At 36.3% G+C, this 25,100-nt stretch overlaps 1 protein-coding gene across 2 annotated transcripts in view; it reads left to right on the top strand.

Annotated features, from left to right (window-relative positions):
- The first annotated feature begins 1,707 nt into the window (after window positions 1-1,707).
- Window positions 1,708-25,100, top strand: part of NBN (nibrin) — a 27,743-nt gene continuing 4,350 nt past the window's right edge. The window contains exons 1-16 of one of the 2 annotated variants that reach the window (XR_011093099.1): window positions 1,708-2,054; window positions 3,255-3,388; window positions 3,953-4,098; window positions 5,430-5,589; window positions 7,109-7,212; window positions 10,519-10,636; window positions 10,911-11,101; window positions 12,093-12,193; window positions 14,082-14,220; window positions 14,668-14,931; window positions 15,219-15,648; window positions 17,577-17,651; window positions 18,558-18,716; window positions 19,731-19,844; window positions 21,115-21,164; window positions 23,822-23,970. Coding sequence is in view for 1 of the 2 variants with exons in the window: in XM_068672232.1 (XP_068528333.1) it covers window positions 2,024-2,054; window positions 3,255-3,388; window positions 3,953-4,098; window positions 5,430-5,589; window positions 7,109-7,212; window positions 10,519-10,636; window positions 10,911-11,101; window positions 12,093-12,193; window positions 14,082-14,220; window positions 14,668-14,931; window positions 15,219-15,648; window positions 17,577-17,651; window positions 18,558-18,716; window positions 19,731-19,844; window positions 21,115-21,164; window positions 23,822-23,852 (2,247 nt within the window). In the remaining variant the exon portion in view is untranslated. Of the gene's footprint in view, window positions 2,055-3,254; window positions 3,389-3,952; window positions 4,099-5,429; window positions 5,590-7,108; window positions 7,213-10,518; window positions 10,637-10,910; window positions 11,102-12,092; window positions 12,194-14,081; window positions 14,221-14,667; window positions 14,932-15,218; window positions 15,649-17,576; window positions 17,652-18,557; window positions 18,717-19,730; window positions 19,845-21,114; window positions 21,165-23,821; window positions 24,021-25,100 lie in introns of those variants that run through there. The other variant, XM_068672232.1, reaches the window with a different exon arrangement.

Genomic DNA, 25,100 nt, shown 5'->3' with positions numbered 1-25,100 from the left:
GGCTTTCAAGGTTTTGGCCAACTGTGAGAATGTAGTCCTCAGCAGAAACTTGAGTCCTCATTGTAAACTTGCATGTCTATGCTCTTTCTGCCACTCCAACTACCTTAAATACATACTTAGCACCTCATGATAAAGTTTAAAAATACTGTAAGAAACTTTTGAAACCAAAAGCTGTTAAGAAAAAGTCATAAGCCAGAGATAACTATCATCATGGAGAAAAATGGCATCTTTAAGACATGGGCATGGTTCATATCTACATTTCTGTAAAGGGTAAATAATTAGTGGTAGATCACCTCAATATTTTATTTAGATACTGTTTCGCAGGGCTTGGTAAACTATGGCACTATTTTATGAATTATATTTGATTAAGCCTGTAGCCTATATGGTATCTGAAATGCCTCTTTCTGCACTTATAGTTACTGAGGAAACTAAGTTTGGAACCCTGATGAATCATTTATTTATGATCTGAAAAAAGGAACAAGTAGAGAACCAAAAAATATTAGAGGTTACTTAGATCAATCACGATCAGAGAGACAGCAAGGAACTCAAGAAATCTAGAAGGTAAATATGAATAAATAGGAAGACACAATAGCAGAAAATAAAATGAAATTGGATAAAAGCAGGGAAATGGAAAGTATAAACATTATAATATGGTTTACAGGATTCATTCAGTTTCTTATGATGACAATTTGTCACATAAGATTGTGATCACAGAAGTCAAGCCAATAGGATAAATAAGACACAGAATAATGATAATGAACTATACAGAGAACATTTAAGTAGTTATATAGAGCTGAGATATAGTACAATTTAGGATACACTATAAATTTCTGGTCACTCTAGTGAAACTGAAATTGTAAAATTATGAGTGACTGAAAAAATGACCAACAAAGATGAAGAAAACTTGCATAAAAAGAGATTAGGAAGACTGTGGTCATTTATCTCAGAAGAAATGTAGGAGAGAAAATCTAAAAAGGTATCTAAGTGAACATTTAAGGACAAAGAATGCTTAATTACACGTGGAGATTAAACACATTAAGATTCCACAAAAGTAACATCACATATTTATGTTTTAATCTCTTCCTATTAGAAAAATGTTGTCCCAAGTTCTCCCATCTCAACTCCATCAGTTTCCTGATGCTAAAACTTGCTACCTATGTGCACCCACCCAATGGCTTTTGCTGTTTTGCAAAGATGAATGACAAATAATTATTATCAATACTCATAACCAGAGGAGTAAGCTGATTACCCAGTACGAAGAAATTTTATCTTCAAGGGCCAATATAACCGTGGGCATTGGGGATTTGGCACCCTGCTCCTTTTGAGCTCCACAGCATGAGAAACGGGTATTCTGAACTACAGCTCACACCGCTTCTCCGTACCTGTTGTCTGTTCCCTGTAGATAAAATAATAATAATAATTATTATAATAATAAAAAGTTTAAGGACGTTGCAAACCATCTGCAGTGCAGTGCTGACGTGCTGAATGGACTTAAAATTCCCATGAGTCCAGGATTTTTTTGTTACTTAAAACTGGTAAGCTTTAATTTTTTTTAACTGTACAGGTTGCTGAGGTTTCAGTTAAGAGCTGTATTTCTTTATTTCACCGTTTCCCTTCCCAAACACGACGCTGCTAGGCACACCAACGCGTTTCAGCAGGGCAGGAGGGGGGCCGGCGGCCCTCATGGCGCCCAGGGCTCCTCCCGGGCCTCACCGCCCGCACCCGGCCGCCCACCTCCACCCTGCCCCGGGCCCGGCCGCCCCTCTCCAGCCCAACAGGGGCAGCCGGTCCCAGCCTCGGCTTCCTGAGGGGCAGGAGCCGGGATCCGTGAACCCTCCACGGCGGGGCCGGGCTGCGGAGCCTCCCCTCAGCGCCACGCCTGCGCGCCGGGCCGGGCTGCGCCTGCCGGCTACCGCCGCCATCGCAGGGCGCTCTCCCCGCCCGCCGGCGGGCGGCGGTCCCGGTCCCGGTCCCGGTCCCGGTTTCTTCCCAGCCCCTCACCGAGGAGCAGCCCCCCGCCGGGATGTGGAAGCTGGTGCCCGCCTCGGGAGCAGGTGAGGGCACGGCGGCTGCAGCCCCCCCGCCCCCGCCCTTCCTCCCCGCAGCCCGAGGGGTCCCGGGCGGGCCTGGAGCCGGGCGTTCCCTTCGGAGCCCCGGGAGCCGCTCCTTGGGCCTCCGCTGCGGTGCCCAGCGGGGCTTCCTTCTGCGCTTCAGCCCTGCAGGCCCGCTGCGGTTCCTTGGGGTAGGGCCGGGCGCTGTGGTGGGGTTGGGCAGCTGCTTTGTGCCCGCCGGGTGGCCCCCGGTGTGCTCCTGCCCCTGAAGCGAGGCGGCCCTGCGGCACCCGGGGAGCCGAGCTGAGGGGCTGAAGGCAGACCCGGGGGCTCTGCCTGATGCTTTCTCTTTTTTTTTTTTTTCATAAAGCACTCGTGGCACCACTGCATCTGCTCGTTATTTCCTGATTCTTTAGGAGTGCTTTCAGGATGTTTGATTTACTTCTTGGTGGCCGCGGCATGTAATCCCATTGAACAGGGTTTGATCTCTTACTGCCTAGAACACTCTGGAGCAAGTCAAAATGCTAGTATTGGCTTTGTAATCAGGGTGATCGGTTCTACACTGTTTGTATTTTGAAAGTTATTTGTCCACAGTTGATAAGTAGCGTTTAGTTTCTAATTTATTCATTTTCATGAATAAAAGCTGCTTGTACACCACAGGCTAGTAGGTGACCTACACCTTTTGGATGCAGCCAAGCCATGCACTGTTAGGCAGCTGTGTGATCTAGCTCACAAATACCAAGAATGACCAAAGCATAAGTCAGAGACAGAACATGCTAAATATCAATTTGGTTTACTTTGCAGATCTTCCAGCATTTGTTAGGGAGGCATTTTATTCTGATAATGAGTTAGTAAATAAGTTCTGTGCCTGCAAGATTTGTGTATTGTGTACTTCTTTTATGAGGCAGTAAAGCAAGTGAAAAGAAGTAACATATTAGTAAAAACATATTGTCCTTGATAAAGTGTGCCACCACTTCTGTAACTGCTTTGTGTTTCATGAAATGTATCCTTTTATAATGGATGTAGCAAAGGGGAGAGGAAGAAACAGATGTTGTCCATAAACTACATGTGTGATTCTCATCAGCCTATTAAATGATGTATGACAAGTTTAAGGGTTAGAAATTTCTGAATTATTCTTAAGTATTTTGGGTGCCTTGGAGTTTTTTGTAAGCTTTTTTTTTGTGTCTCTTTTTTTATTTTCAGGGGAGCCATATCGGCTGTTAGTTGGTACAGATTATGTTGTTGGACGCAGAAACTGTGCAATTTTAATTCAGGATGATCAATCCATCAGTCGAAGTCATGCGGTTCTGACAGTGAGTCATCCTGAAACGACCCAGGTGAGTTGCCAGCATTTTACTGTATTAAAAATACACTGTGTTGACAGCTCAGTTTACCATGACAATACAGCTGGAGCAGAACCATTGATCTCCTTCTTTCCTTCGTCTTGATTATTTATTTATTTATTTATATTTTTTTCTGGGGTACTTGTCTGTTGAGAGATTTGGTGGCATAATACTTCTGTTGCAGGCTCCTATCTGGGCATTCCCTTTTACCCTAGAGTGAAAATAGATTGGGAACTTTTATTAATTTTCCTACTGGGATTATTTTATGTGATTAAATTTCATTGCATAGACAAGCTTTAGAGAAAGAAGTCATGGGTCTGGAAAGTGCTGCAGTTTTATTATTGCAGGCTTGGTTCTGGAGTCCATGTTTTACTCCACATCATTAATTAGGGGACTGTGGAGAATAAAAATGTTCCAAGGAGAATTAGCAGGCAGCATTTTACTATCATTTACATGTTGCAATTTCTGTGGACAGAAATTTGAAGACAATCAGATGGAATTTTTGTTATATAACCTGTTTCTGATAACCTGTCAAGGCTTATTTATGTTTCTTTTCAGAGCCAGTCTGTCCCAGTCCCTACATTAACTATAAGAGATACTTCCAAGTATGGTACGTTTGTTAATGGATCAAACATGAATGGATCTTCAAGGCTTTTGCAGTCTGGTGACAGGGTCAATTTTGGAGTCTTTAACAGCAAGTTTAGGTAAGAAGAAGTACTTAGACTGATTATAAAATACTAAGTAAAAAAAAATGCAGCTTTTAAAAAGAGTATTTTAGCACATCATAGAACTTGGCAAGCAATAGTACAATAAAAAAAATGTAATTGATGTTAAATGTTTAAAAAGGTTTTAGAAAGCAAAAGAGATGAATAATATTTGTGTTCCACAACCTGCTCTGAAACCCTTATTGAATATGTATTTTTATAATAACGATTCATTATTATAAGTTAAGGAATTAAAACTATATATAGTTTAGCATTGGCATTTAGAAGATGTGTCATGTACAGCAAGTACTTTCAGGCTTTCTTAAGTAAAGAACAAAATTTTAGTTGAGAAAATTCTAAAAGCTTAATGGTTCTACAGGAGGCAGGAAAATTTAAAGGAGCGACACAGTTCAGATAAGCCCTTGTTAGCTGTTAGTAATGTAATGAGAATAGAACTGAGAGAGCTTTGTGAAGCACTAGCCATTGAATGCTCGTTGCTGTGATATACATGTGTGCTTCTCCTTAGGGAACACAACTTGCTCATTTTTTTCAAATTTAATGTTGTAGCCAGTGCTATCTGTGTGAGCATATAAAGTGCTCCTTTAGGTGAAGTGACAAGTGGATAGAACCAATTCGAATGACCACTAAAACCAACATTAAAGTAACCAGACGTTGGCTTTGTTCCTTAAACTTAACTCTTAATTTTGTCACTGCTACTGATATTACTTGGCATTAAAAACAGACAAATAGCCAATAAAAACAGCCTCCACCACTTGTTACAATAAATTATTCTGGATATTTTAGATAGTTCTTGCACCACTTGTCAGTTATATTTATGTCATAGGACCAGATGCATTGTGAATTTTGTAGTAGAACGGTTATGTAAATTTCTTGAATTCTACAAAGCTTGTGTCTTTTAAATACCAATCTGTTCATGGACTGTTCTGTTGAGCATACATTTTGCATTTGAAAGCCCATACTGAATTTCTTCTAGTATTTCCCAATTTTAAACCTTGAAGTGTTTTTGAAACAGGTTCTAATTGATGTCTGTGCTCATTCTTGAGACCAAAAAGTCCTTAGAAACATTTCAAACATGAAATCAAAATGTTGTTAATTTTTCTGAGTGAAAGCTAGTATATATGTTTGTTTTTTGTTTTTTTTTTCTGGGAATTTTAAAGCAGTCTTTGATCTATATAAGGACTGACAGGGTCATTTATTTTTTAGTTTTTGAGTGTTCTCTGTGAGACAAACGTGATTGTTAAGACAGCTCTGTTTGTCAGAGTGCTTTACCAAAGTTACCAAAGCAATTCTCTTTGATTTGCTCTTTGCAGAGTGGAGTATGAGTCTTTGGTTGTCTGCTCCTCATGTTTAGACGCTGCTCAAAAAATGGAGTTAAATCAAGCCATCCGGCTCCTGGGAGGTCTTGTAGTGAATGAATGGACGAAAGAGTGTACTCATCTTGTAATGGCATCAGTAAAAGTTACTGTTAAGGTATGTTGAGCTTTTGCATATTGATGGAACTGCTTTGCAATTTTTCTATGAATGTGAATTAAATTCTAGATGTGGTCAAGATCATTGCGAAGCTTTGTTTGGCTTTATCTAGATAATTTTTTTCTCTGTAAAGTCTTCCTTCTCTTCTCTGTAAACTCTTCCTTTTCCAAATTTTGAAAGATACATGTTGGAGGGAGAGAAAATGAAAAAAGTTGAAAAAGTTGTTCAGATAAAGGAGTGAGTGGGAAAAGGATGGATAGATAAGTTGTGGTAGCCTTGGTGAAAGCTTTGATAGAGAAGCTTTTATTCTCAGTTTAAAAGCCAAAATACCATTTTAAAATGAAATAAAAATGGAAAGGGGGAAAAAGTTGTATTTGAAAAATGTTCTTTTGTTTGTTTGTTTTTTCCCTTGTAGTGTTGCCATAATGTTTGTGGAAAAGCCAATCCATTGTTAAAAAAGATGGCTTTTTTGTTTGGTAGGTTGTTTCTTTTGTATGCATGGTTGTTTGTTTTGTGTTTTTGTTGTTATTGTTTTTGCTAGTTCTCTCATATACTACCCTGTTAAGTTTCTCTATGGTTCAGTTCCACAATCCCTGAGTAAATGTTAGTGTTGAGTCTCCTCCCACTATCCTCCAGCTCCCTCTCCTGTTCTAGTTGTGCCTTTCATGCATCCACACTGTAATTTGGATCAGAGCTAACCTAAACTAGCATCAGCCTAGTTGAGGCTGCTGAGAAATACTGGGATGGTTAAAAAACAAAAAATCACTTTCTTTTGGTGAGAGCCTGCACAACCATTTACTTTTCAACTATGGAACTTCATATCCAGGTTAATAGAAGCACTAAAGGTAACATAGTTCTAGTTGTGTAAAACAAATCTGTCTAGTCAGTATTTGCTTAGATTTTACTCTTTTAATTACCATTCTAAGTATTTGCCTAGTGTAAAATTTTTATGTATGCTGTTCGTTCATTTCTGCTGGCGTTTTGCATTTTTAAGTGAAGGAAGGAATTTTTATTAGCTTTCATCTTCCTTGTCAGTGTCTTCTTTTTCAGTTTTTGTGTTAACTTTCAGATAGGTTAGTAGAAGGACACTTTATTTAGGAAGAATTTGTAGCCTTTTTAACTTCCACGTGACTATATTCAATATAATTGTACAAACTGAATATTAATGCTTATTTAGCCAGTCTGTGATTTTTAAGCATTATTTTTCGAGGCTTGCACAAGCCTTTTCAGTGGCAAAAACACAGTGTCATTGCTTTGTGTACTGGAGCTTTAGTTCTTCTTTTGAAGACTCATTGATTTTCATCAGCTACCTTACACATTTTCCTAACTTTGGTCAGGATAGCAACTAAAAACTGTGCTGTTAGAAGTAAAACTATCCTTTTTTCCATAGTAAAATCAAGTACAGTTGTAGTTGTGTGATGTTTTCCACATCTAAAATATTACAAAGCTCAAGTCAGTTGGACCATATTCTAGCTGTATTTTTTCCATATGTTAAATACATGTTTTCCTTTCTTTTCAGACTATATGTGCCTTGATTTGTGGACGACCAATTATAAAACCAGCGTTTTTTGAGGAATTAATCAAAGCTGTTCAGTCCAGGCAACAGTTGCCAACTCCTGAAAGGTAAGTATCGTGTTTGAAATGTCACAGAATTAAATTTATGGAAGCTAGATTATCACACAACTGCACATCTGTGTTCAGACTTGGCAGAATACATGACTTACATTAAGTTTATTTGTGGAAGAATGCCTAACGTGAAACACATTTTAATCTTCTGGCAATTTTCTTGCTCTCATCCCTAGAGCTATAAAATGAGCTCTTGAAATTGATAATACATTTAGAGATGTTACTAGCTCTAGATAGGAACTTGTTTTCAGAGGTTGGTATAGCAATCTTTATGATGATGTGTTTGATGCAATATCAAAACTCTTTTGGGAGTTGATATATTAAAATGAAGAAAATTAGATTTGTATAAACAATATCAACCTCACTTCATTATGAAAATGTATTTTCCCAGTACATGGTTAGTTTTTGAGTTTATTCATAGAAACATTTAGGTTGGAAAAGACATTCAAGATTGTCAAATCCAACCACCAACCTGACCTGCCAAGTTGTATCACTAAACTGTGTCCCTCAGTGCCATGTTCACTTGTCCCTTAAATAGCTTTAAGGATGGGGACTCTACCACCTCCCTGGGTAGCCCGTTCCAATGTTAGAACAATGCAGGTGCCCACCTGGAGCAAACTCTTGAGTTTCAAGATACCATTTTACATTTGCAAAGGTTTATGGAATAGATCAAGTAGGTCATCTTAGAGTGACATGAAGTGGTCTTCAGCTACAAAAGAAAGGGGGAAAACTTCATGAATTACAACTTTTCCATCTATTTATACTTCTACATTGTTCTACAAGCATGGGAGAAAACTAAACAGAAATTGTTGAGAAGCCTGTCAGGAATATTGAACGAGATTTTTTGGCAGATCTAAACAGTACAGATAGTAGAAGCCATAGAAAGGAAGCAATTGGATGTGCAGTCTGAAATTTGCTTGATGTAATGTCACCATACTGTAAGGCTGCTGTTACTGTCTGTTAGAGTACCAAATAGTGGTTGGGGCTCTTGGCACCAGGGTGCATTTTGTCCAGTTTTTTAATAGAGAAATGACAGTAAAATTGAGCTGTTAAATGCTCTGTAAAATAGAATCTAATGAATACGTTTCCCTTTTTTTAATGTTTTTGTTAACTGTTAAGACCCCTGGAGGAGTTGAGCTCACTAAATGTCATCGATGCTAGCAAAGTATCCCTTATTTAGCTTTCAAAGAGAGAGTTCTGTGTCAAGCTAAATGAGGCAGCTGGTGAGATCTATATTTAAAATAATTACAATATTTTAAATAGGTGATCTTTTAAGATGTAGCTTGTGGGAAGATACTCAAAATACTCAAAATTTACGTAGCAGCTGTTTGTATTCAGTTTTCTAAAAATGCTTTGAACTTTCATAGGGAATATCTGCATCATGCAGCGTAACTAGAGCTGGTACATCCACGTGACACTGAACAACTTGGGGCAGTAAGTTTGGATCTAAAATATGAAAGGCATATTAGTGTGGTGATGCAGAGTGACAATTGAACATTGATTATTACTGTAGAATTGATCGCCCCCCAAAATCCTAGTGTTGGGGAAATTGTAAAGTTCAGAAACATTAAAACTCTTTTTGGTTTATATCAAGACTTCACAGAATTGCAAACCTGCAGTTCACATTATCAGTGTGGCTTCTTATTTGAGGCCTTTTATTGTTTTATTATTATAACACTATTACCCCAGTCTTCTGGTAATCTCTGATAACCTGTGGAAGGAAAAAAATGCCTGAAGAGTTCACTGATGACTGCATAAGTACAGCCCTATATGAAATAATATGAAGTAATGGAACTGCTCTTTCTCCCTTTTTACTAATTCTTTGATTTTTAAAGATGACTTTCGCCTGTATTACGCCAGGTTAATAACTATCTTTTTGGGACTCAGTATCTGAAGCCCTCTGGCCTGGTAACTAAAATCTGAGGTGCCCTGTTTCTTCACATCAGTGGAATTTATCTTATCTATTTCACCTTCAAATGAAGTAATTGAACAATATTTCTGTAAACAAAACTTGAACAGTCACTGACGTTTGTCAAATATTTTTTTGGAACCTGAATTTCATGTTAGTCAGTTGTGTCCATCAAGCTTTAGGAAATGATCGGGAAGAACACGAAAGAACAAAGATGGTTTAGAATTGACTGTAATTATTTTAGTACACTCTAGCCTATCATCATTGAATTACATACTTGGACATGGGCTTATTCTTGTGTTCAGCTTTACCTATGTGAATACTGTCAGTATCCAAGGAGAGTGTTTTTATGTTTACAGATGGGGAAATTACTTATATAATAAATGCATAAATTTTTACAGGAACTTTAATATAACAGCATTTTGTGGAGTTCGTTTTGTGCTTAGAACCTGCTAATCTCTGCATAAGTAAGGGAAAAAAAAACAAACAAACTACATCTGTATGTATGAATACATATATATATGTAATTTCTTGGGTTGTTAAACCAGTTTTTGGCATTTCAGCATCTTTTTTCTCACTGCCTTTCCAGCACATGCCTTCACCTGTCAGGTCTGCTGCAGGAGTGAATGTGTGGCTCCAAGAGTTGATAAACACTGTTGTGAACTTACCAGTAAAATGGTTGTTTTAGAGGCTTCTTCTCATGTGTCCATGCTGCTGTTAACTGAAGCTGAGATCACAGGACACAAAAATTAGAATTTAAGATTAGGGTTTTACTTCTACCTAATCTGTTCCCCAACAGGACTTCTGGTTATTTTCAGACAAAAAAGTTTGAGAAGCTGCAGAGTGAATCAGTTCAGTTCTCAGTGCCACCACCAAGAAAAGTGTACTTGCTTTCTGTCAGATTAGTAGGCTGTCATCTAGTATAGCAGAGTGCAATTCCTTGATCCAATACAAGGGAACTGGGGTGGCTGTCCCAGTGTGAAGGATAGAGCAAGCAAGAGGTCTGTTTTAGTATGAAGTCCCCTGTTAAGGTAATGAGATTGCAGTCTTGTTTGTCAGCGTAGTTAGTGGAGAGTGTAGAGGTCTGGAGAGTGGATGTTTAAAATATTCCTATTTTAAAGTTAAATAGGAATGTTTTTAGGCTGACTAAAAACAACTCCTAGAAGTGTTGTTCTTTAAGTTACTGTGGTAGAAAGTCATGGTCTAAGCTTAGATACTGGGAAGTGAAAGGTTCTTTTTCCTCTTGTCTCTTGAAGAAATATTTATATAAATAGTTTAAACAGAAACAAAGCAGTGTGGTGTTTTAACTCAGAGCTTGTCCTTACAGTAGGAAGGACTATCGATCAGTACTGATACGTAACTCTAAATTTTGTAACTTTAATCTGTTCTTGCAGCTTTTATCCTCCAATTGATGAGCCTTCCATTGGTACTGAAAACCTGGATTTATCAGAGCATCAAGAAAGGAAAAGAATATTCTTTGGAAAAACTTTTGTATTTCTAACTGCAAAGCAGGTAATTGAGTTTTACCCTGCAAAGGTGTTACAGAGGCAGCTAAGCACGTATTCTGTCCTCTCTGAATTCAGACTCATTCTCGGTTCATCAGGAGAGAAAGATTTCAATAGATTTACCATTTTACAAGACAGCAGCCTAAGCAAGATGAAATACAGGGGTAGAAACAGAACCCATCACTTCTGCATTAATCTATGAATGAAAAGTATTGTGCTTGTATTTAGAAGTATGCTAACCTACTTATTTTAAGATATTTTTATTTTCATTTTTTTCTTAGTACAAGAAACTGGGTCCAGCTGTCATTCTTGGAGGAGGTGAAGCAAAATTGATGGCGGAGGGAAGAAAAGAAATTTCTTCACTGGTTTCTCCTGAAGTTTGTGTTGTTGATGTGGGGTTGACAAACTCCCAGATCCTAGGATCCGAGTCCATGAGAAACTGGACTGATTCCATTCTGAATGTCTTGCAAAGGTGAAACATTGTTGTCTTGTACAGTGGTAGGGTAATTTCAGGATTTCTGCACTGATTTAGTCATGATATTTGCATACATACTGAAGCAGTAGGATGTTTAGGATGAGGACATTTTCTTAATTGTTTTAAGTAAACAGCACAGTAAAATTTCTTGAAATAGGAAATAGAGCACTTGGCGGCTCTGAGGATTTGAGGTTTTTGGAAGGGTTCTTTCTTTAACTCATTGTTACTGAATTGATTTGAAGTTACAGAAAGTAAGAGCTCTTTCTTCTATTTAAAATGAGTTAATATTTTAAAAACAGGATAGATAATCTTTTTTTTTTTAAATCATACTTATTTCAAGGAAAATGTGAAATAGCACTTTGAGATCATACGTCTCATTGCTGTCTAACTACTTGCATATAATGTTTGTGAAAAGCAGCTTGTGTTCTGTATTACACTGGTCATTATAGCATTGTAAAAAAACACAATCCCGACCCTTAACCTACTAGTTAAGCCTAGTCCCCACGAATTCCATTGCTAAACAAAGAAAACAATGGCATTCCTGTTCCTTTCATGGCTGCAGTACAGCAGAGGTGTGTGTGCTGATATCTCCTGTAAAAGGAGCGACTTAAGTCTTTGAAGTCACTTTTCCATTCATATACACTAGAGGTACACCACAGTCAGTTAAATTCCCAGTGATCAGGTGGGGAGATGGCTTAGCCTCCTTACTGAAACTAGACAGGGGCTACGGAAGTTACTGGAACTAGGCAGGGGCTACGGAAGTGGGAAACATGGAGGTGTGTATGTACTGGACATGTCTATGATAATGGATAGTTATGTTGATTTGCCATATCGTGGAAAATAGTAATGTGGACTGAATTTTTTTGTACCTTGACATATCTCTGCTCATTTGCCTCTTCATCTTTGAAACTGTATTGAAAGACTTTCTTACTCTCTTTCTTGTTTTTTCTTCAAACTATTTGTGTTGGTTTTATTTTTGTGTTAACAGTAATGATCTCAGGGCTATTCCCGAAGCAGAAATCGGATTGGCAGTTATCTTCAGATCTACAGAAACATTCTGCAACCCTAAAAACCAGCCTGGTAACAAAGGTAATTGGAAGAAGGGTAGTAATAACTTAACAACAATAAAGAGGCTGGTTTTTTTGTTTGTTTTTAAATAGAATGACGCTGAAAATTGTATGCAGGTTTGAAAAGGTAATTTTTTAAACGTTTTCCAGTAAACTGCATTGAAAACTGACATATAAATGTAATAAAAGAGTAACAGATCTAAAGTTAGTGTAAAAAACAGACTCAGTTTAAAGGAAATGAGTTTATAAACAGTCTTGAAGTTCACGGTTTTAGTGGCTGCTAAATCAATATCTGTATAGTAGTTCTGAATTCCAACCTATTCTATCTTGTATGAAAAGACTACCCTGGTCTTTTCATAGATAATAGATGAACTTTAAAAACTGGAGAGAATAAGAACCAACTTAATCAAGTAAAGGCTTGCTTTCTTTGCACACAAAAGAATTTGCCTTAGGGAAACTCTCCCCACACACTACCACTTCAAAATCAAACTTAATCATAAAGTAACCAATGAGACAGCATTGCCACATATGCTAAAGTAATAGTTTGGTGTTGGACATTCCATGATTTGTCTTGAAATGTAACTTGTATTTGCTAATATAACAGCAATAAAGATAGACTCTCAGGTTAAATTTAAAGATATTAACCCTGTAGACAGCTGAATAAATTATGAATGCTGACTCTTGTTTTCCTGTCAGAATAACTCAATTAGATAAAAATTAAATTGACTTATTAATTTACATTGAAAGATAGTACATCAGTCTTTTAAGATAGTTACGTTTGCAATTTATTTGTCAAGAGGGAATCAGTCCTGGTGTTTGGAGATTATCAAAAACTTCCATGTATGTGTTGCAAATCAAAGGGATTGTAAGCAAGACTTTTTCCTCCAATCTTGTCTCAAAAATAAATAGCGAGATACTGTTATCTTGCACATATAAGTTGCAGTAATCATGTAAGATCATGTCAGATGCGGTAGCTCAAGGAGACGTGGGTGTCTCTGTAGGTTGGTTGTTCCTCTGTAGGTTACAGTGGAAAGAAAAAAAAATGAATAAATGAATGTATAAAGAATGGGTTGTCTGAAAGGATAATGCTGTCATAGATTCTATGAGACTTATATGTTAAAATAGCCTTAGTAGCCTTTGACTTAGAGAAGATGATCTGTAAGACAAAGAGAAGTGAAAAGGCAAACAGTAGAGATTTGTGTATGTTCTTTCTGTTCTGTAGAGCATTAATGCTGTGCTTTAATAAATAAAGTGACAATAAAGTGACATTAATAAAGTGACTAGACAGAGCAGCAAACTATATGTAAGGCAGTGTCCTCACTATAGGGATTGTGAGACTTTGGCCATAGGAGGCATTTATTCTAAGATTTTTTTTATAACGATGGTTTTGTATTATTAGGGGTAATCTGTAGTATAATGACCCCAACTTAACAGGTCATGATAAAACACTAAATGCAAACGGATCGTGGATCTTGTGCTCTGACAGTTTTGCATATGTATTACACGATCCATAAATTACATTATGACCATATTAATAAGTAACTTCCCATGGTGCTTCATTTTTATTTAAGCAAAATTCCATAACTTAATTCAGCAGGATGTTTAACTAAAACAATCCCAGAATTTGGTCATTTAGAGCCTGGTTCCTTCAGGTTGTTTTTTGTTTGGTGGTTATGTTTTGTTTTGTTTTTAAATTATTATTATTAATAGTAATACTATTATAAAATAATAAAATACTATTTTAAAAATACTATTACATAATAGTATTTTAAATTACTATTAATTGCATTAATACCATTTTACAAAAATCTCACCCAATCAATTACTAGTGGTGGTAGTGTGATAATACATGCATAGAGAAGCAGACTGGTTACTAACCTTTTAATTCTTCTCTTATGTTGATCTTGCAGCTCTAACTAGAAGTACTGCTGTATCAGGAATAGGGCCAGCCATTTCTCAGAGTTTGGCTGTGGATGAAACCATAATGCCAACTGCTGCAGATACCAGTACATTATATGTAGCTGATACAGAAATAGAAGAGCAGCCACGGTAAAGTATGCATGGAAATAGTTTCAAAGCTACTAGTTACAAATAAAGTACTCTTGTGGCAGAGGAACTGCATCATTGCAATGGACAAAGAAATACAGGATTTGAAACTGCGCTTAACAAATTGCTGTCGGATGTCTGCAGTAATCTAATTTCTGCTTAGTGGTAGATAGCAATATGTCACAGGACCTGTGACTCTTTTTAGATACAAATGTAGTTTTTGCATATCTGATTGACGGTCTTAACTGGATTCAAGTTTTTAAGCCATTTCATGGTTATGATAACATATTTATTGTGGCAGATTTTACAGTTTCGGTTGTTAGCACACCTACATTGCTTATAAATACGTTTAAGTACAGGTCAGCTTTTTAAAAGTGATATTCTACAACAGTGTATCTCCTTGGTAATTTCTTGTGTGTTCACCTAATATTTTTTTTCTCTCGGCTATAGTATGGAGATAGAGAAGACTTCCAAGACGAACAGAAGAGAAGAAGTAGCTTTCCAGGATGTACCCCCTGTGAAGGAGAACCCTAGCACAAGTGGCAATGTGAATGCAGGAACACTGATATCTAGAGTGAATAGAACATCTGCGTTTAGTCAAAAAAGTCATCCACCCTCTCCATCTAAAATTTCAGAAGTCAGTAAACCTAGAGAGTCCACTCCATGTCAGCAGTCTAACTCGATTACAAATTACTTCCAAGTAGCCAGGAAGAGGTACGTTGAAATGTTCTTGACATTATGTCCCTTATTCTTAAGATAATGCTGTTTCTGGAAATTTTTTTTAGCTCCATCGATGTACATGTTATTCAAAAGGAAGCTAATAAAAAGGTAATTTTTATATCAGCTTCTGAAAAGAGAAAGCCATTTCTCAAGGGTATTTACATCCAAATTTCACAATGCTGTCGTTGAAACCCCAGGAAGCTGTTGTATTGCTGATGCAGCTAATCATATTCAAAGATGTTTTTGTAATTTCTTCATTTTGTAATTACTTTATGGTTAAGAGAAAGAGACGAAGAAGGAGGAGAAACATCTGTACCCAAACTAGCAAAACTGGAGGAAAGGTCATCGCCTGTTTCCAAGTGCGTTGAATCCACAGCTTCATCGGTGTGGAACAGTGAGGAACTGCATCAAAAGGAAAATAACATCCAGCTTACAAAGGAAAGTAACGAACTAGGAAGTGATAAAACTGACACTAAAATTACTCGTAGTGAAAATCCTGCACCAAAGAAAAGAAAGGAGTTAGATGATCTACCTGAAAATACAGAGACACTAGAAATTGTGTTTGAAAGCAGAGACCTAGACTGGAAAAAGCAAACGGCAAATCAAGACCAGGAATCTCAAGGCAATATACGAAAAAAAAGATGTCTGGAAGCCAAAGGAAGCAGGATTGAAGAAGTAAATGCAAAGCAAAAAGAGGACAATGAAACGTTGGTAAGTTATGTTCTTCTTAGGTGTGTGGTCTCGAAGTTCACAAATGTATTTGAGGGATGCAGTAGCTTCTTTAAGAATGAAGAAAGTTGCTCATACATTGCAGTGTTACACCTATTTAAATGTTTGTGGGTTTTTTTGTTTGTGTTTTTTGTTCTTTCACAGCATTGTTTCTTTGTGAATTGAAAACTGCCTCTATTCTGACATTTTTCTTCTCTTTATTTTTGAAATAGTGCAAGTAGGACAGCAGAATTTCACCATGGTCCAAGAATAACTTCTAATATTGTACGTTGTTGTGTCATTGAAATGCTCATATATATATATGCTAAAATAATATTCAATTACATTTATGTAATGAATTTCCTAAAGAAACCTTAGGGTGACCTCTTCCATTGAATACCCAGAGTAGTGTTCAAGATCTTTCAAGTCAGAATCTAGATATGTCATGTGGAAGATCTTCAAAGTTTGTATATGAGGCAATTCAAATCACTAATGTCCATTCAAAGATAAATAAATAGTACCATTAAACTGCATAGACAGAATGTCTGGTCCTGTATGGATGGGCTGAATTTCACTTAGAATTAAAAAAGGACTTTGGTGAAAAATTAAATTCCTAATATTAAACTAAAATAAAAAGTTTCTTGTCCAAATGGAAGAAAATCATCAGGATGTGAAACACTTGTACCTATTGTGAAAGAAGAGGGCTTTTTATTTTTTAAACTGTGTTTTTTTTGTTTGTTTGTTTTTAATATTCAGAAACCTCCAAGATCAGTAAAGAACTTTAATTTTTAAATAATCATAGCCTTTATTTCAGTACATTGGTTTATTTGATTAGAGCTAACACAGGGTTAAACTGATAGTTCTTGGTCAAACATACATGTGTGTGGTGGTAGGTCTTGTTGGTGAAGGAATTCTTTCTTAGTAAAATACTATTTCTGAGAGGATTTTTTTTAATATATTCTTTTATATGCAATCTCTAAGTTTGACTTTGTTGGGCAGACACTGTAACTTTATTAGCTAACATTGCTATCTAGTGAAGCATCCACTTTAGAGAGTTGTTCAGAAGTCTTGAAAACATACCACTTGAAAAAAAGCCAAGAGCTAGGAAGCAAAATTTTGCATATACTAATACGCTGTAACCAGATGCCAAACTTCAATTCCTGAAGCTTCAAAATTTTTGGCTTTAGATTTATACAGCTTTATCATAGCTTAAATATTCTGATTTCATATTCATTTACCAGTTTGTAAATTGATGTACCCTGCAAACAGTAACTTTAATCTAAAAAACATGTTAATTTTAAACATATGTTGCAGATCATTTTCTTTCCTGTCTAAATATTTATATTGATTTTGAACATGCTTATTCTGCCGTAAAGAGCAGAAACCAGTTAGACTAGACAGAGACTAAAGAGGAAAGGAGCAGATGCATACTTCAGTCATAGAGTAGCTTGTAATGAGTTTTCTTGATTATTTCTCTGTTTGTGAGACTAAGGCAATTTTTTAAGAAAACAATGGATTTTGAGTTAACAGTAGCTACTTTATTGAGAAAAAAAAAATACAGATTTGTAGAGGACAACAATATTGAGAACCCTAGCAAAGTAACTAGTAAAAAAAAATCAAGAACACAAAAGGGAATAAGAGAGAAAAAACTTGTTTTTCTTTTATTTAAAAATACTTCTATTAAAGCTTACTGTCCAGCTAATTCGTATACAGTATAGGCAGTGTTTAAATGCTGTAAGAGTAAAATGCATAATTGAGTAACTGGAGTTTGCAAGACAGTATTTTAAATTTTATGTATAGTGCAGTCAGTTTATTTTCTGTCTCTGTATTTGTATTGATCTGAAAAATCCTTATTCCACAGGAAAGAGCAGAAAGTGATTTTATGTAGTTGCCATCATAATTTTCATTGAATTTCAATCTTTAATCAACAGAGAGAAGATGAACTTGGATCAGTTCTAACTCTAGAAAAGAAAAGTGAGATCAAGCAAGAATCTCCTCTAGTCTTGGTAAGAAACCAATTGGAAGTTTGAACACCTTGAGAATCATTAAGAAAGTGCACCAAAATTTTGCTTTTAAGGACGTAATATTTGCAAATCATATTTCGGGGTAAAGAAAATGTAAAAATAGATCTCCTTAAAATAATCACGTGTAAATTTCAGTAGTGCAGTCCAGCTTCTTGACTGTATAAAGACAGAACTGTAGTTCAGCTACGTGTTTGTGTAAAGCTATCTTGTATGGACACTTAAGGTGACTGAGACTGCAGAAACCTAATGTAATTGTATTAACTCTGCAGTGTGGCTAATACCAGTGCTGATGTTTTTGTTAGATAAGTACTTAAGACCGGATAAGAGTGCAATCTCTTCAGCTGCTGTAAGGAGATTACACGTAGAATGGAAAAGACGGACTATGGGGAAAATAGATGTAACATACACCGATTAATAGTAAATATCATACTAACTCTTAGTTACAGGTGAGATGGCTAAGGGATGATGGATTAAGGAAGGAGGAGAGAATAGCTGGGAATGGCAGAGAGGCAGAGAGAAGGAGACAAGGCTAAATGAAACTGAAATGGAATGCTTCTGAATAGGGGAAGGAGAGTGTAGCCAGTTCGAAAGGAACAGGATAAATGTTCTTTGCACGAACAAACACTGCATAAACAATACAAACCAAGAGGGAGCACTATGCAGGTGTACCAGAGTGCAGGGTCAGCTCAGATTAAGACACTTCTAGTTTGCACTTCAGTATAAAATAGTGGTACTTTGTCAGGGTGGGAGCTGTCCCTGAAGATAGTTAATCTGGCCCTCAGCTGCGCTCACTATGATTTCTTTCTCTGAAGTTTACACCATTAGGTGTCCTCTATGCCTGTTTATACGCCTGTTACTTGAAGTGCTCCATCCTTTTTCTTCCCTCAGAAGGACCACAACAAAATTGAAGACGACTCCAGCAGTCTTCCTAGCAGGCTTCTGTTGACTGAGTTTAGATCTTTGGTTGTCAGCCATCCAAGACAGAACAGTCAGCTTATTGGCAATACCAGTTGCAGGGGACAGAAAAATTTCAAAAAGTTCAAAAAGGTATGTATTTCAAATGGTCACAAGATGGCACTGTTTAAAATATTTCAAAGTATTTCCTTAGTATTTTTTTAATATATTTCATAATATATTTCTACATTAATAGTAACTAGAGAAAGAGACAATTCCAATATTTTGCTGTGTTGTTTGCAAATATTTTTCTAACTGACCAAAGTACAGCAGGCTGAGAAAGGCTTACCTCATACCAGATTCTTTAGATACTTGTAGTCTCTTATTCCAAGCTGCTGGTTGGAATATGTCATTAGTGATGCCTATTTTAATCTCAGTAAAAGTGTAACTTCACATTATGCTTCCAAAAACTCGTATTTCAACCGCTCCAAAGATCTATAAAGATCATATGCTGATTCTGGATCTTGAATTTTATGTAATAAAATTTGGATTTCAAAATGAAACTAAAATTATTATCTTAAAAAAGTGAGATTATAGCTTGCTTGGGTCCTGAGGATAATTTAAGAAAATCCATAAGTGTTCAGTGTAAATGTACCACTTCAACTCACATTAAAAAACAAACAAACAAAAACATATATGTGGTATAAGATCACTAGAAGTGCATTTCAGTATAACATAGAGAACATTAGTCAGATAATGCAACTTCCAGCTTTCTGGGAGTGTGCAGTCATTTTAGGTAGAATCCTACCTCAAATTTAAAATGTTCTTTTCCACCTTTCTGTAATAGATGTTCATGCATTTTGAAGTAAAATAGAATCTATCAGTAAAGATCAGTTTGTAACATTTTCAAACTTCATTTAATGTACTGTTGCATTTATTTAGCATATAAAACTCCTCACCTTTTTTTTATTTCTTTGGTAAAAGGAGGGACTTAATAGCTTTCTATAAATACTTTTTTTCACTTCAGTCTAATTTAAATATCATCTGATAATTGTTATTCAAAGAAAGACTGACTTTCATCCCTGATATATGAATTATTTTAAAAAGACCTTTTTCTTGCATTGTGCTTGTCTTGTATTTTAACTGTAAGAATGTATTGTCTAATAGGTCACTTATCCAGGGGCAGGACAACTTCCGTACATTATTGGAGGATCAGATTTGGTTGCTCACCATGCTAGAAAGAGTTCAGAGCTAGAAGACTGGTTAAGAGAAGAATTGGAGGTAAGGACTTTTTTTTCCAAGAAGACCAATACCAAACCTTACATAACAAATATAACAACCTGTGGTCATTTCTGAAATAATTCAGAATTTTAGTTTTGAAATAAAACCTCTTCCAATTAGCTATTGCGCATGCTTATAGGAACACATGCATTAGAAAAGTTACTGAAAGCCAGAGGTCAGTGATAAGGCTCTCTTTTTTTCCTGATTATTTGAATTCAGTTTACATTTCAAAATCAAATAATCAGTAATAATGATTTAAAGCAAAATCAGTAACCTTAAAGAGAGTGATCTTCTTTTGTTTTTAATAATCAAAATAAGCATTATGAAAACTTGTGACTTTTACAAATGTGACACAGGTAGGAAGAACTTATATATAACCCCTTTTCAAATCGTTACACAGTGCAGTTGATATTCTGTTCTCTTGGGCAGAACAGAAAATACTTGAGTAAAATTCTCTTGTGGTATACTGGGAGAGAATTTTTATGCCTTTTTCTATTATGAAAACCTTCCCCTTCTTATGTAAAAGTTTTATATTTTATTGTAGCAGTTCCATTGCACTTTTCCAGTATTTTCATTAAAAATATTTGCTGATGAGCTGTATTTTGTTTCCACAGCCTGATGTGGTTTTGTCAACATTTTTTAACTAACTCCTTTTTTGTCCCTGAGTGTAGGTAATGCCAGTTAAAATCTCTTCTATACACCAGTAATCATACAAAATTTTCACTATTTATATAATACTTACACACAAACAAACAAAACTCTTGACAAAAAACTTAAAACTTGTACAAACTGATCATAGAATGGCTCAGCACCCTCTGAGTGAAGAATGTCCTCCTAACCTTTAATATAAAACCCCCCTCTTTTAGTTTAAAAATATTCCCCCTTGTCCTGTCATTAGCAGACTGTGCAAAGAGCTGCTCTCCATCTTCTTAATAAGCCCCCTTTAATTACTGAAATGCTGCAATAAGGTCATCCTAGAGTCTTCTCTTCTTTAGGCTGAGCAGCCCCAGCTCTCTCAGCCTTTCTTCATAGAACAATAATTAGGAGAATAATAATATATGAAAATACTAATCCATTAGGAGAAGTAGCCAAGTAGCCAAAGTTGACCAGTGAAATACATTATCCAACAGGAACATACATTGATTCCAAGTATTTGGAGAAAACTTACGTTTTAGGGAAAAATTTTATTAGTGAAGGAATATGTTGTTCTTCCACACTGTTCATTACCTTCATCCCTAACATCAAATACTGAAAAATCTTATTTTGTCAGGAACAGAATCGACGTGCAAGAGAAGAATCACTTGCTGATGATCTCTTTAGGTAAGAGTTTTATGTTCATATTTACAAAAGGTATTTATTTTGCATCACATCTTTTTTAGACAAATACCAGTTTTGCAAAAGACTACTTTTTAGAGTATTATTATCAAGATTTCATGTATTTCCATGTCTGGAATGTACCCAATGTGACTTTCATAAGGATTTTTTTTATGCCTTAAGCTTCCAGTTTTGTTCAGACCTGCTATAAGTTTTTTAATAAGAACATTCTCAAACAGAAATGTTGCTCTTTCCTGTCTCATGCGTAAGCCAGTTTGTTCACAAAGGCTGGAAGAGATTTCCAGGGTCAGGCCATTAGGGTTTGCTAGCACGAGGGAGTGGTTTGATGTTACATTGAAGTCAGTCATCTGAATTCCTAAGGAAAAGTTCTGGAGTTTGCAACCTCTTTCATACTGGCCATGGCACTTGCATATCCTGGTGTTGAGGGAGCTAAAGCAACAGAATGCTAGTTCTGTGAAACAGTGATTGGCAGGACTTTCTTTTTTGATCTTTGAGGTAGCGACTCATGCAATTTAAAAATTAAAGGCCATGTTTTCTATGATTTTTGTCATATTTCATTACATTTGCCTCTAAAGTGTTTCAGTAGTTTTATTAACTCTTATTTCAGTTGTCTTACCACTTTCTGTCATCTCTCTTTTGAAAGAGCAGGGAAAACCATCTTATTCAGTTGATTTCTTGTCCAGTTACTTCCAACCATAATCCTGTTTCAATGTTTTTTAACTACTTTCAATAAAAAGAAGAGAATTTCTAGGCCAAGTTTGCCGCTTTATCCAGATTTAAGTCTGCAATGCAACTTTTAAATGCATAACAATTATGAAGATATTTATAAAAAGTTACGGTGCAGCTTGATTGCTCTGCTAGAAGATTAAGTGGTCCAAAATATCTTGATTAATTCCAGACTTTCAAAACACAGCAGCGGAAACTTAAATAATTCACATGCATTCGTGCATAGAAAAATTCTGACCTCAGCTCCGATTTATTTAGGGTATTCGTACGTACAGAAGTTTCCATAGTCAAAAATATTAAAACACATAGTTTAACGTTCAGCAGATCATAACCTACTTCTAATTCTGTCCTTAATCCTGACTAAAACTACTTGATGTGATGCTAATGTTAGCAGCTGCAATTTCCCATGAAAATTGCATTTGAAGATGAAATTAGAAGCAGTCATGCTCCAAGGTAAAGATGAGTTGGAAAGAAAAGCTGTACCTTCAAGTACTGCTAATTCAGTACATACAGAGATGGAGGAGGAAGGGAAGGAGCTATCATACTCTCTGTTAAGACTGCAAATAAATGGATAATGCTTGGTAACAGCCCTTCATTCCCTATTCCCAACAAGGTATTTTGTTTCTTTGTACATATGCTTGCAGTAGTGGAATCCTTGTAGCCCTCTTTATGTTTCAGGCCACAGGCACTGTATGTTTTTTTTACTTTCTCAGATTTGTAACAATGCTATAGCAATAAAATCAAAGAAATGCTGTGAGACCAAGCATAAGGATTATGGCATTTTGGTTAGCAAAGGTTTCATTATTTTCTTTGTTTTTATGTAAAGAAACCAGCAACTACTCTGTGACTTCTGACCTGCCATGAATTTGACAAACACTAAAAATTGTGTATTACAGTAGAAAAATGCATATGGTAAAGAAGCATGTTTTAGTCCAAATCAAAGAGACATCATACTGTGTATCAACGTGTGTACAAACCACTCAGAGAACCTTACTGCTTTAACAGCTTGTCCTTTTCAACAAACAGTTAATAAATAATGAAGCATTGCTTTCAAAAATCACCCACTTCGTTTTTGCCAGAAGTCTGAGCTGCATGACAGCAAGTTCTAATACCTTTGTAGTTATGTAGTGATGTAATTTGGCTCGCAAGTTGGGACATTTTCCTGCCTAAGCAAAAAAAAAAAGCGATGAATGAGATCAGATTTAGTGGAAGTAAAACTGCCTGATCATTCAGCTGTGTCCGTAAGTTATTCATGCATGAATACAAAGCGCATCAGAATTTCAAAGAAGTGACATAGGATTTAGGGAAGATGAAGCACAAATGGAGAGAGAGAAAGCCAAGGGATGACAGTATGAAGCAGAGGCAAACTGTAAGCGTATTGCTGTAATGTTGATATCTACTTTCTGGATTAAAAAATAGTTATTAATAACTAAAAACCAATCCAAATCTGTATGAAAGGGAAGATAAAGCAAGGAATTACTTTGTGGGAGTAGGAGGCAACAGAAAGGTTTTCTGTGAATGAGTTGTGGCCAAATGTTGTATACATACAGTACCCTTTGCCCCTGTGCCCCCCTATTTTTTTGGGTGGAGGAGGCAGGGTGACGAGTGGACCTTACATTGAGACATTACAGGCTTGGAGAAGCTTTCTTATGCATGAAGTAGGTTTAAAGTAGCTAGCAAGGCGGTGAAGGCTTATTTTGGTAAAGGTTCTTTAGTTCATGCACAGGTACTAACTTCTGCATCATCCAGTCAAATTTTATCAACTGTAGTTCTCAGAGGTGCAGTCTGGGAAAGGACTGATGAATGCTGTCCAATCCCTTGTTATAAGTATATAATAAAATCAGTTGCATAGCATGCTTATGTTTGAATATCATGGAGCCATAGTAATTTGTGATGAATTTTCTTTTCTGTTGCAGATATGATCCTAGCGTGAAAAGGAGAAGATAAATTGTCACTTGAAGTTACAGTGATTCTCTAGCAAAATTTACTGTCCTATTCTGTAAATGTTTGCTGATGACAGCGTGTAATACATAGTTGCAAATGGCGATTCAAGTTCCTTGTTACAGTAAGACTTGTTTGTATATCTTGCTTTTATTAAAGAAAAAGAGAAGTTTCTTTCATTGCTTGGTGCTTATGGATAGCACGTGTTAAAGTCTTGAAAATTGCTTTAGAGCAGTGCTCAGTAAAATATCATATCTATTTAGGATTTCATTTCAGGCTGTTTCTTGTCAGTACTATTACGGGGAGAAAAAAAAAAAGGAAGCGAGCACCAGGCTTTTTTCTTTTTAGACAGGCATTGTTAATTAAATAGATTTTTGTATATAGTGACTTTTTTCTTGAGGACTTTATGAAGTTTTTGAAGACTTCGTAAACAAGACATTAATAAGCTACACTGAGCTTTGAATTTGTGCCTGAATAGACAATAAATATTTAATGTTAATAAGCTCCAACTTCTTCCCGTTTTTGAAGTTGGTAACAAATTTATTTCTAGCTAACCACCAATTCTATGTGATGGCAGATACTGGAACAAATATTTGTTTTTAAAACTCAGTGGGTTTTGTCCCATTGTCAGTCATCAATATTTGTTTGAACAGCCTACAGCTAGACTAGAAATGGTCTTAAAAACGCAGAAAAATTTTGCAATAGCAACAAGCAGTGTATTTCCTTTAGAGAAAGGAGAGAGGCAAGTATAGTTTCTGCTTATTTCCTTTCCTTTGCAAATAAGGATAGAGCTGTGTTTGAAAATGGCTATTGAGGAACAATTTGTGTTACGAAAGTCTAAAAGCTACATGATGACAGTCATCAACTTGTGAGAGTTTGTGTACTTTTCCTTTAGTATTACATGAAAAGCAGCCTTCTGTGCTCCTGAAGTGTAAGTTTAGATATAATGTCATCTCATAACACTGTAACTTGTGTTCATTTGCATTGAGTCTGAATTGAGAGGGGGACAGACTGGATTTGGTGGGTTCCAGGAGTCCAAAGAGAAAAACACAGTTAAACTTCGTGGTTCAGGGAATTGGATGTCCACCCAGGACTAACTGATAAATGCAAGGTCCTGTTCATTTACATCCAATGGCCATGGCCACCATTGCCATGAACTTGGTCATAACTCCTTAATTGTTTTATTTTCTTGACTAATCAAGACATTTTTTTCAAGACTCTGTAGAGACTTTTCCCTGATGTTTAGGATTGGAT

The sequence above is a fragment of the Anas acuta genome, chromosome 2, assembly GCF_963932015.1.
Source record: "Anas acuta chromosome 2, bAnaAcu1.1, whole genome shotgun sequence".
Lineage (NCBI taxonomy): Eukaryota > Metazoa > Chordata > Aves > Anseriformes > Anatidae > Anas > Anas acuta.
Note: the sequence above shows the minus strand (reverse complement) of the source record. Positions and strands in the feature narration are given on the sequence as shown.